The 12,335-nt window shown below is 40.8% G+C and overlaps 1 protein-coding gene and 1 pseudogene across 2 annotated transcripts; one reads left to right on the top strand and one right to left on the bottom strand.

Moving 5' to 3' along the window:
* Positions 1–4,991: 4,991 nt before the first annotated feature.
* Positions 4,992–5,930, bottom strand: LOC307102064 (peptidyl-prolyl cis-trans isomerase A-like; annotated as a pseudogene). Its single transcript has 2 exons — positions 5,914–5,930; positions 4,992–5,318 (listed from the first exon to the last, which is right to left on the bottom strand). The product of its transcript is annotated as a peptidyl-prolyl cis-trans isomerase A-like (transcript).
* Positions 5,931–6,058: 128 nt separating this feature from the next.
* On the top strand, positions 6,059–11,552 carry LOC307102062 (NKG2-D type II integral membrane protein-like; the record flags this gene model as incomplete). The annotated part of the gene is made up of 6 exons (XM_079775517.1): positions 6,059–6,062; positions 6,275–6,367; positions 6,581–6,616; positions 7,075–7,226; positions 7,527–7,630; positions 11,435–11,552. 6 exons carry the CDS (start codon positions 6,059–6,061, stop codon positions 11,550–11,552), a joined length of 507 nt encoding a protein of 168 aa, XP_079631643.1.
* Positions 11,553–12,335: the final 783 nt, after the last annotated feature.

The raw sequence follows: 12,335 nt of genomic DNA, 5'->3' as shown, positions 1-12,335 counted from the left end.
ACCGGGTCAGTAGAGGAGGGCAGTTGGGGGAGACCAGGTCAGCAGGGGAGGGGAGTTGGGGGGAACAAGGTCAGCAGGGGAGGGCAGTTGGGGGGGGGGGACAAGGTCAGCAGGGGAGGGCAGTTGGGGGGTACCAGGACTTCAGGGGAGGGCAGTTAGGGGGGACCAGGCCAGCAGGGGAGGGCAGTTGGGGGTGACCAGGCCTGCAGGGGAGGGCAGTTGGTGGGGATCAGGCCAGCAGGGAGGGCAGTTATGGGTGACTGGGTCAGTAGAGGAGGGCAGTTGGGGGAGACCAGGTCAGCAGGGGAGGGGAGTTGGGGGGGACCAGGCCTGCAGGGGAGCACAGTTGGGGTGGACCCAGGCCTGCAGGGGAGGCTAGTTGGGGGGTACCAGGCCTGTAGTGGAGGGCAGTTTTGGGCAATCAGGCCAGCAGGGAGGGCAGTTAGGTGTGACTGGGCCAGCAGAGGAGGGCAGTTGAGGAAGACTAGGTCAGCAGGAGAAGGCAGTAGGGGGGACCAGGCCAGCAGGGGAGGGCAGTTGGGAGAGCCAGGCCTGCAGGGGAGAGCAGTTTGGGGGGACCAGGCCTGCAGGGAAGGGCATTTGAGGGTCCAGGCCAGCAGGGGAGGGAAGTTGGGGGCGACCAGGCCTACAGGGGAGGGCAGTTGGGAGCCAACAGTCCTGGATTGTGAGAGGGATGTCTGACCGCCTGTTTAGTCCTAAGGGGTCACAGATTGGAGAGGATGCAGGCTGGGCTGAGGGACACCACCCCCCGCCCATGCATGAATTTCATGCAACGGGCCTCTAGTTAGTCTATATGTGCTGTGAGATGAAAAAGGTTGAAAATCACTGATATAGATCCTAGCATGTATGCTAAAGATTGTTTTTATCATAAAAAGGTGTTGAATTATAGTAAACTAGACACCCAGTGCACGAAATTTGTGCACTTGGCGGGGGTGGTCCCTGAGCCCGGCCTGCACCTTCTCCATCCAGGATGCTTGGGTGATGTCTGACTTGAGGACATGCCTCTCACAATCCGGGACCACTAGCTCCTAAGTGCTCACCTGCCTGCTTGCCTGATCACCTCTAACTGCCTCTGCCTGCCTTCCTGATAGCCCCTAACCACCTCTGCCTGCTGGCTTGACCACCCCTAACTGCCCTCCCCTGCCAGCCTGGTTGCCCCTAACTACTTCTGCCTTGGCCCCCACCACCATGGCTTTGTCCAGAAGGACATCTGGATGGATGTCCGGAAGATGTCTGGTCTAATTAGTATATTACCCTTTTATTAGTATAGATTATACAATAAAAGCTTTAAGGTAGAATTGCATTAGTAGAAATGAAGAGACATTTCATTAAAAAAAGTATATTGGTTTTATATGATTCAAATCCACTTGTTTATGACACAAATCAAGTCTTTAAGAATAGGATTGCTTGCCCTAGCCAGTTTGGCTCAGTGGCTAGAGCTTCAGCCAGAGGAGTGAAGGGTCCTAGGTTCAATTCTGTTCAAGGGCACATGCCTGGGTTGCAGGTTCGATCCACAGTAGGATGCGTGCAGGAGGCAGCTGATCAATGTTTCTCTCTCATCATTGATGTTTCTATCTCTCTCCCTCTCCCTTCCTCTCTGAAATTAATAAAAATATATTTAAAAAATAAAAGAATAGGATTGTTTTGCTATCAAAGCCAAGTAAGGTGTGTCATTCATTGTCCCTGATGAAGTCTGAGCAGCTCAGTAGCTAAGCGACTTCGTTGGGTTCTTATCAAATGAAATCCATGGAGAAGCAACTACGCCCACCATGTGTTTAGGCTATAAAGACCAAAAGTTGGGGAGGACATAGTGCTTCTGGGACTGGAGACAGTGAGGGTCAGCGGCTGGGAGTCAGGGAAGATGTGTGAATGCCCAGTGCCTGGAAGCACTGGAGGGTCTGGGATATGCAAATCTGCTGGGGGTGGGGTCAGGCCCTGTGCTCCAAGAGGTCTGGTCCAGAGGGAGGGCCAAGGTATGGTTCCTGGGATCCCCTTCCTGAGAGGCTCCTCCTCCTCCCCTGAACCCCCTAACCTGTCCATTTGGATGAAGGGGGTGGGAAGCAGGTACACAATGCCTGGGCAGGATCCCTCATGGGGTAAGGGAGAGGTGCTTATATTGGTTTATTTGATTCTTCTTACACATTGAAGGGGGTAGAAGGGAAGTTGTCTACCAAGCATGGTTTCCTTCTGTTTGCTCACCTGATCTGCCCCGTGTGATGCCTTTCCCTTCCTTCCCCACTGCCCTGAGCTAACTCACATAAGATGACCCAGGATGAAACTGGGGCCCCCATTGTATTGCCTGGAGATTGTACTCCACAAGAACCTGCCTGATCCAGGGAGGGTTGGAGTCATTCACTGTGGGTAAAACTTAATTTAAACAAAGCCACAGCTTAGATAGGCGCTGGCTGAGCCATTTGCAGAGGGTTTATCATCCCTTCTGGCTGTTTCCTTGGAAACCACAAACTCAAGATAGCAGTGGAATGGTGTGTCTCCTTATCTGAAACCCTGATTCTCCTGGCCAGTGATTTAGATGCCCCAGGCAAGTGACTTAGATGTACCTTTCTTACTGATATGATGGCACACAGCCACGTTTTAGGTAGGCTAGGATTTGGGCTCCTTCCTGGGGCTAGCACAAGGGGTGGGGATGCAGCCTGCTGATCCAGTTGTTACATGATGGCATAACAGACAATTTGCATATTCCTCTATAATTAGTATATTCCATCTTGGTATATGCAAGTTCTTTCCATTTTTAATCTACTCTTTATAGATAGTTACATTTAATATTTTTTCTTTCAATGATGAAATACACTCAATTTGCTCATCTATATTAGTTTTATATACACTGATTTGGTTTGGCATAGTTTTGGGATGTTGCAATAATTTTCATAAATGAGATTTACTTTCCTTTTTTTTTCTGAACATGTTCCCGTCCTGAGTATCAAGGTAATTCAAATTTTAGTGAAAGAAATATCAACTATTCATTTTCCCCCTACTGATTGGAAGAGTTTGTGTAAGTTATAATGATCTCTTTCTTGAAAATTCATTATTTCTCTCCTGTCGATACTATTTGCCTTTTGTGTTATCCATAAGCAACATTTAACCTTTTGCACTCGGATGTCGAGTGTGACTCGACACGGTTAGCATTAGAATAAAGGAATCGAGAAAAAAGCAAGCGAGTGCAAAGGGTTAAAAAAAAAATATTTTATTGATTTTTTTACAGAGAGGAATGAGAGACGGATAGAGAGTTAGAAACATCGATGAGAGAGAAACATCGATCAGCTGCCTCCTGCACAACTCCTACTGGGGATGTGCTTGCAACCAAGGTACATGCCCTTGACGGGAATCAAACCTGGGACCCTTCAGATCGCAGGCCGACGCTTTATCCACTGAGCCAAACCAGTTAGGGCCATAAGCAACATTTTTATGTAACCTACTGATTGCATAACAATTATTCTAGCTTTATCAAACATTGCAGAATCAACTTGTGCCTGTGTTAATTTTATCTCACACATATTGTAAAAGTAAATATGATCTATTTATTCTATTAGCTGAAGTTGGTTGCCTAAAATTATCTCATTGATTAAATAAAGTATGGATTCACTGATTTAAATTTTGTTTCCATGAGTACATGTTTAGTGAGAGTTAATATGAGTGACTGCTTTTTTAGCTTTTACCCTCGGTTTTCTTCTTCAAAGTGTATTATTATTATCATCATTTATTATTATAACATTCAAAAAAAGCTCCAATTATTTTGTAAATAAAACTTTTATTTCAGAACTAGAGGCACAGTACATAAAATTTGTGCACAGAGGGGTGGGGTCCCTCACCCCTCCTGCACCCTCTCCAATCCAGGACCCCTCAGGGCATATCAATTGCCGGCAGTCAGACATCCCTCTCGCAATCCAGGACCTCTGGCTCCTAAACACTCTCCTGCCTGCCTGCCTGATCACCCCTAACTGCCTCTGCTTGCTGGCCTGATAACCCCCTAACTGGTCCCCTGCCAGCCTGGATGCCCCCTAACTGCCCCCCTGCCAGCCTGGTCGCCCCCTAACTGCCCCCTGCTGGCCTGGTTCCCCCCTAACTACCCCCTTGCTGGTCTTGTCACCCTCTAACTACCCCCTGCCAGCCTGGTCGCCCCCTAACTGTCTGGAAGGAAGTTGGACACTCCGAAGATGTCCAGTTGACCTGGTCTAATTAGCATATTACCCTTTTATTAGTATAGATAGCTTTAAATTTACAAAATATTATAAAAGAGGTACAGAAAGTTCTCATATATCCTATATACTCAGTCTCCCTTATTTATTAAGTTATATTAGTATGGTACATTTGTCACAGTGAACTATTGATATTGATGCACTATTATTAAATAAATAATGTATTTTATTCAGATTTTCTTAGTTTTTACCTAATGTTATTTTTCTGTCCATTATCTCATCCATTACATTTAGTCATTATATCTCTTTAGTCTCCTTTATTTGTGACAGTTTCCTTATCATTTTATAAGATAGCACAAATTATGAGTAACTAAAATTCAGAACATTCAGACATTAATTATGTTCTTATTCTGCATGAGATTTGGTGGTATGGCTTTGAATAATAATGAGGAGTAATATGGTAAGTGATGTTCACAATAAAAAATAAGAATGGGACCAGAGATTGATCTATCTGAGACACCCACCTATATCAAAAATGAAATAATAGTAGCCATAATAGACCATATGGCTAAGCATATGATGATTTATCATAGAATTTCTATTTTGTATACATTTTATATTATTTTGACAGACAACTGTTTAGTTTTTATTTCACAATCATAAACTTAACTCTGCAATCCAGCTAGACTGGGAATGGGTAAGGAAATTATGGAACCAAATAAACTGGCAAGAGCACAAAGATTATAGAACATACAAAGCAAATTGGTGTGAAGGGGTTCTCTCCTGAGCTACAGAAGAAATGGTCTGGTGGTAAAGATAAAACACAAGTCAAATTTATTAGAGTTGTCCACAGTCAGCAATGGTGATCTTCTTGCTGGTCTTGCCATTATTGGACCCAAAGCACTCCATGGTTGTCACAATATCCATGTCCTCTTTCACCTGGCTGAAGACCACATGCTTGCCATCCAACCATTCAGTCTTGGCAGTGAAGATGAGAAACTGGGAGCCTTTTGTGTTAGATCCAGCATTTGCCATGGACAAGATGCCAGGACCTGTTTCAGTACGAAGTTCTCATCCTCAAATTTCTCTCCATAGATGGACTTGTCACCTGTGCCATTATGGAATGTGAAGTCACCACCCAGGCTGACAGGAGAGGGCAGTTGGGGCAACCAGGCCTACAGCGTAGGGCAGTTGGGGGTGAAGAGGCCAGTAGGGGAGGGGTTTTGGGGGGGTGACCAGGCCTGCAGGGAAGGGCTGTTGGAGTGATAGGGCTGGCAGGGGAGGGCAGTTGGGGGTGATCGAGCCAGCAGGGGAGCAGTTAGGCATCAATCAGGTTAGGGGGTGATCAGGCTGGCAGGCAGATGCGGTCTGGGGCAATCTGGCAGGCAGGCAGGTGAGTGGTTGGGAGCCAGCAGTCCCGGATTGTGAAAGGGAGGTCCTGTGGGATCGGGCCTAAAATGGCAGTCAGACATCCCCCAAGGGGTCCCAGATTGGAGAGGGTACAGGCTGGGCTGAGGGACACCCCCATCCAGTGCACAAATTTTGTGCACCAGGCCTGTAGTATACCAATAAAACACAATGCAAGCAGTTATTTATGAAAATTTGACAACTTCATAAGACATGATTAGAATAATCACTAGGACATTTTCTTAAGTAAAAATAATCATAAAATATTTTGTATAGTTTCTTGAATATATGTTTTTAAAAGAGGGTTTAGGGACCTGTCCATTTTTCTCACAATTGGGGAAAATGCATTCTGTCTTCTGGCAGTATTTCAACTTAAACAGCACACATACAATACCTGCAAATTTTGTGCTTTCTTTTTTAATATAGAGGGATTTGGGATTGGTGTCTCAGAAATTTTAAAAAATGGAAATTTAACTATGAGTTCTTCTGGGGAACTTTTAAAGAGAAATAGGAGAAAATAGTAGATTTTATAGTCTTATTTTTAATAATTTACAAAGTACTCTTTTATCTGTCCTGAGAAAATATATGAGGAAAAAACACTAATATCACTCCCACATAGAAAACACTCTAAGGTCTATATTAAACATAAAAATACCAGAACCCTTTATGCTTTCTCTCTTTTTTCTTATCAGCATCTGCATTTTTCCTTGCCCGGTGCATTGCTGTAGCTCTGGGAATCTGTTTCATTGTAATGGTAATGATATGGAGTGCCGTCATCATAAATTGTAAGTGATAACAGAAACATAGATAGCATTGCTGATCAAACGATTGTAATACATTACTTTGATTAATATTTAGCAGGACAGAAACATAAACTAGCAACATTTAATGTGCCTTTATATTTTAGCTATTAATCTAGAAACTTGTCAATTATTTTTATTTTTGTATGAACTATGTCACAATACATAACTTTCTAATAATTATGATTATTTTAATAGCATTATTCAACCAAGCAGTGCCAATTTCCTTGAATGGTAAGAGAAAGTTTTCTAATATTTTGAATCACAAATTGCATGTATCTGTGTATACTGGGGTTTAGGCATGTATCCAATGCTGCTAACAGGAAAGTTTATAGGACAGATAATGTATTATCGAAATCTACACTTGAAACCTACATAATCTTATTAACCAATCTCATCCTGATACCTGTAATAAAAACAAAGTGTACAAGAAAATGAATTCTTGTCCACAATTCACTATAGCGTTTTAAATTTTATTTTTAAATGAAGGAGTAATTGTAAAAAGTGGAAAACATAGTTTTGGCATATCTATCTGTAAATATGTAGAGGTATGTCATTGAGTATGACCACAATGGCCTAATATTTGGAATTTTAGAGTTAGAATAAAAAAGGTATTTACCCTGCCTCGAAAAAAAAAATCTGATACAATGTTCAGACATGTGCAGAATTAATAACATATTCTCCCTTTCTAGAAAGTTACTGTGGCTCATGTCCTAAAAACTGGCTATGTTATAAAAACAACTGCTACCATTTTTTTAATGAGAGCAAGGACTGGTTTCAGAGCCAAGCTTCCTGCATGTCTCAAAATTCCAATCTCCTGAAGATATACAGCAAAGAGGACCAGGTGAAGTATTGTTTTAATTCATCTGCCTATATTGAGTCCTACCATATGTGGCAACTCTCTGGAATATGAACCTGACATATAATAGAGACACCAGGCTCTGATACACCAACCCAAAATTCTTCTGTATTCAAAATAAGAAAGCACAAAAATTGTAGGTATCATATAATATATGTGTTGTTGAAGTTGGAATTCTAAAAGAGGACAGAATGCACTTTCCTCAACTGAGGAGAAAATGATTAAATGATTAAACTTGTATATACTAACATTCTGAGAACTGGCTTTATTTGTGATTTCAAACAGGATTTCTTTAAATTGATGAAGTCCTATCATTGGATGAGACTAAAAAAAAATCCAACAAATGAAACCTGGCAGTGGGAAGATGGCTCCATTCTCTCTCCAGATCAGTAAGTCTGTACCTATAGGTCTCTAGTTGTGGATTTGCATCTAAGCTATTCCTATGATCACTGAACTATCACATTTTCCTTCACACAATGCCAGGACATCCCCATATGCTAACAGAGTCAGTCCAAAACTCTTAGGGCCTAGATTTAGTACTTTGGGAAGCAGCCAGTACCCATAAAAATGAGTAAAATTAATTGTTCGCTATGTGCTAAATACTGTGCAAGGTACTTGCTATGAACATATGTGTGCAAGACTTTGTATGAACATAGGCTCTCCTTTTTTTTTCATAAATACCTAGGAGAGAAATAGATGGATCTTATAATAAATATATATTTAACTATTTAAGAGACTGCCAGACTATTATCCAAAAGGCTTTTGAATTTTGCAATCCCACTAAGCAGTGTGAGACTTAGGATTTGCTCAATATCTTGGTCAATACTTGTTATGATCAGTTTCTTAAATTTTATCCATTCTAATGTGTATAGTGGTATCTCATTGTGGTTTTAATTTGCATTTTCTTAATGACTAATGATATTGAGCATTTTTCCTGTGTTTATTTAACATTCATCTTTCAATATTTTTATTTAATTGACTAGAGGCCCAGTGCACAAAATTCATGCACGGTGTGTGTGTGTGTGTGTGGGGGGGGTGTCACTCAGCCCAGCCTGCATCCTCTCCAATCTGGGACCCCTCGGGAGATGTCCAACTGCCGGTTTAGGCCTGATCCCTGTCACAATACCGGCAGTCGGACATCCCTCTCAAAATTCGGGACTGCTGGCTCCCAACCACTTGCCTGCCTGCCTGCCTGATTGCCCCTGACCACTTCTGCCTGCCAGCCTGATCACCCCCTAACCACTCCCCTTCCAGCCTGATAGGTGCCTAACTGCTCCCCCGTCAGCCCGATCACCCCCAACTGCTCCCCTGCCAGCCTGTTTGCCCCCAACTGCCCTCCCCTGTTGGCCCAGTCACTCCTAACTGCCCTTCCCTGCTAGCCCAGTCACCCCTAACTGCCCTCTCCTGCCGGCCTGGTTGCCCCTAACTTCCCTCCCCTGATGGCCTGATCACCCACAACTGCCCTCCCCTGACATCCATCTTGTGATGGCCATCTTGTGACCACATGGGCACAGCTATCTTGTGTGAGCACTTGATGGTCGATTTGCTTATTACCTCTTTATTATATAGGATTTCCACTCTGATCTTTATTATCTTCTCACTCAGAGTTAACTTTTCATTCTCTAGTTTCTTATCACAAAAACTAATATATGGATATGAAACTTTTCCTCTTTTCTAACCAAAGCATTCATGCTATTAATATTTGTGATGATTTGGCAGCATTCCACATTTATGAGGTATTTATTTTAATTTTCATTCATTCCAAAATAGTTTCTAAATTCCCTTTTACATTATTCTTTGATGCATGAAATTTTCAGGTGTTAGTTTATAACATTTAGAATTTCCCAGAGATATTTCTGTTATCAATTTCTAATTCCATTTTGATCAACAAACATATTTTGTGACTTGAATCTACTTGCACTTATTGATATTGGTGTTTATGGATTAGACTATGGTCTATCTTTTTTTAAGGTTGACTCTATTACAGATGCCCCTCATTTTGCTTCCCTTTTCCTCCCTCCACACTGCCCCCAACCAACGTAGGCCTTCATCACATTATTTTCCATGTCCATGGGTTATGCCTATCTATACTAATAAACGTGTAACATGCTAATTAGACTGGACAGCTGAATGACCTTCTGGATGTCCTCTGGACTAAGCTGACATGGCAGGGGCTGAAGCAGAGGCGGTTATGAGCAATCAGGCAGGCAGAGGAGCAGTTAGGGACATCAGGTAGGCAGAGGCAGGCAGTGAGGGGTGATCAGGCAGGCAGACAGCCCAGCCATTAGGAGCCAGCAGTCACAGATTGCGAGAGGGTGCAGGCCGGGCTGAGGGACTCCCTCCCACCCCCGTGCATGAATTTTGTGCACCAGGCCTCTAGTATGTATATATATACTGTATATATATACTTTGGTTGATCTCTTCCCAATGTTCTAACTTTCCTGACCTCTGAGATCTTTCAGTCTGCTCCATTTATCCATGCATCTGGTCCTATTTCTGAAATTTTGTATGTGTCCCTGTATAACTTAGAATTGATCTATATGGATGAGATGTCACTTTTGACAAAAAAGAGTTTGTTCTCTGGGAATACTAATAAGATTTTGTATCATCTTATCTCACTTTATCCACTCTGCAAGTATAAAAGTTCAGTTTGTAAATAAAACAACTAGCATACTAAACTTCTGTTTATGAATGTAACAAATACTGATTGAGTGCTACTCCATTTCCATAAACTATGCAGAGATAACTACAGAGTTGAATAGACCATAACTTCTTTAAAAGCTTCACACTTTAGTTAGAAATATAGTTATGAATGAATAAGTAAAGCCCATGTAATCTGTATTCTGGCACAAATGTGATGACAATGGCATAGGAAAACAAACACAGAAATTAAAGAAACACATGAAAAGAATTAGATTAGAAAGAATGAGCTTCTAATGTGCAAAGATTGAGACCAACTAAGAGCTGTTACCAAATATATCTTAATTTTTCTATCTTATAGTGGCTAGTTGTTTCTGTGTAGACAGAAATAATGATCTCTTCCTTTATAATATGTATATATATTATCAGGCCATGGTCCTTTATTGATGTTAATTTCATATGGAAGTAGAATCATCATTCTTTCTGCAGCCTTATCTTTCCTACCTGTTCCTGGCAGAAAACAAATCACTATTTATTACATGAATTATATAACTACAAAATACTCAAATCCTTGAGTAAAATAGATATACATGTATAATTATGCCTAACCACACACACACACACACACACACACACACACACACACGCACAAACACACACCCTTATGTATGTGTGCATATACTGATATACTAAAAATGTTATAATTTTAAAATTAAAAAAATTAAAAAATTTTAAAAGTAAAATTGCATATATATGAAGAATATTGTACATTTTTCACAAAACATGATATGGAATCCTGAAATTATTTCTAACCAAATATTTCTTTATAAACATTTTAAAGCTTGTATTTTACACTAGAGGCCTGGTGCACAAATTTGTGCACCAGTGGGGACCCCTGTCCTGTCCTGTAGGATAGGGCTAAATCTGGCTCTCCAACATCCCCCGAGGGCTCCTGGATTGTGAGAGGGTACAGGCCAGGCTGAGGGACCCCACCAGTGCATGATCAGGGCTGGGAGGGACACGGGAGTTTGGACAGCTAGGAAGGGACTGCGGGAGAGCTCCAGGGTGTGTCTGGCCTGTCTCACTCTGTCCCGATTGGCTGGATCCCAGCAGCAAGCTAACCTACTAGTTAGAGCATCTGCCCTCTTGTGGTCAGTGCACATCATAGTGAGCGGTTGAGTGGCCTTAGCATATCAATAGCATATTATGCTTTGATTGGTTGAACGGCTGACCTGACAATCAGACACTTAGCATATTAGACTTCTATTATATAGGATGGGTACACATATAAAGAGATTCCAGACTTTCTACATTTACTAATTTCCAATGGATAAAAGTGGTAGCACCTAATTTATAATAGAATACAATTTTTACTTTTATTACCTGAGTTGGGCTATATTTCACTTATCTATAAATTAAAAAGTCCAGGCATGGTCATTAAATCTGCTATAATGATAGTATTTCAGTACCTATATTTAAGTAAATAGTATTTAATTTTTATATTTCTGCATTAATGTAATCATACATGTAATTTGTTTTTCTCTCTAATCTAGAGTAACAATGGTTGACATGGCAAACGGGTCCTGTGCAGTTTATGGCTCCAGTTTTAAAGGTTACACAGAAAACTGTCTAACTCCATACACATACATCTGCATGCAGCCGATTGTGTGAAGAGTTTGTTATTTATAAAATATAAAGGATTTCAAAATAAAAAACGCCATTCTCTGACTTTCTTCATGAATAAAACTTCCAGAAGAAAATGCCACCAATATTTATTAACTGTTTTTTTATCTGACATGCCACAAACCATATACTTGCAGCAAATAAAAACGAACAATTAAATAACGTATCTTCTGTAACAATGTTTCATTTAATTTTGAAATTATTGAGTGATGAACAAATTCATTTTTAAGTTTAATAAACTGCTGATAATACTTATGTTAGAACTAGGTATTAATCCATGATTTTATTAAATATTCACAAATATTAAACTAATAAGGCTTTTAGAACTTTCAAACACAGTACATTTGAAAATTAAATATACTTAAAGCTGGATGAAGGCTATATGTGGGTTTATTAAATTTGTTATTTTTGAAATAGTCCTTAAAGTTAAAAATAATCCTGGAAAATTTTCAATGTTTCCTCTTCTTTCTCTTTTTGTTAATTAAATTTATTGGGGTGACATAGAGTAATACAATTATATAGATTTCAAGCATACAATTCTATGATACATCATTGACATATTGTATTATGTGCCCACCACCTGAAGTCAAATCTTCTTCCATCACACATTTGACTCCCTTTACCCTTTACTACCCTCCACCCCCTTCCTTCTGGTAACCACCATACTGTTGTCTACATCTATGTGATTTTGTTTGTTTTTCAGGTTTGTTCATTTGTTGTTTTCAGTTTTATATCCCGCATATGACTGATTCAATCTCCATATGTTGTCCT

The sequence above is a fragment of the Cnephaeus nilssonii genome (genome assembly GCF_951640355.1).
Source record: "Cnephaeus nilssonii genome assembly, chromosome: 6".
Taxonomy (NCBI): Eukaryota; Metazoa; Chordata; class Mammalia; order Chiroptera; family Vespertilionidae; genus Cnephaeus; species Cnephaeus nilssonii.
Note: the sequence above shows the minus strand (reverse complement) of the source record. Positions and strands in the feature narration are given on the sequence as shown.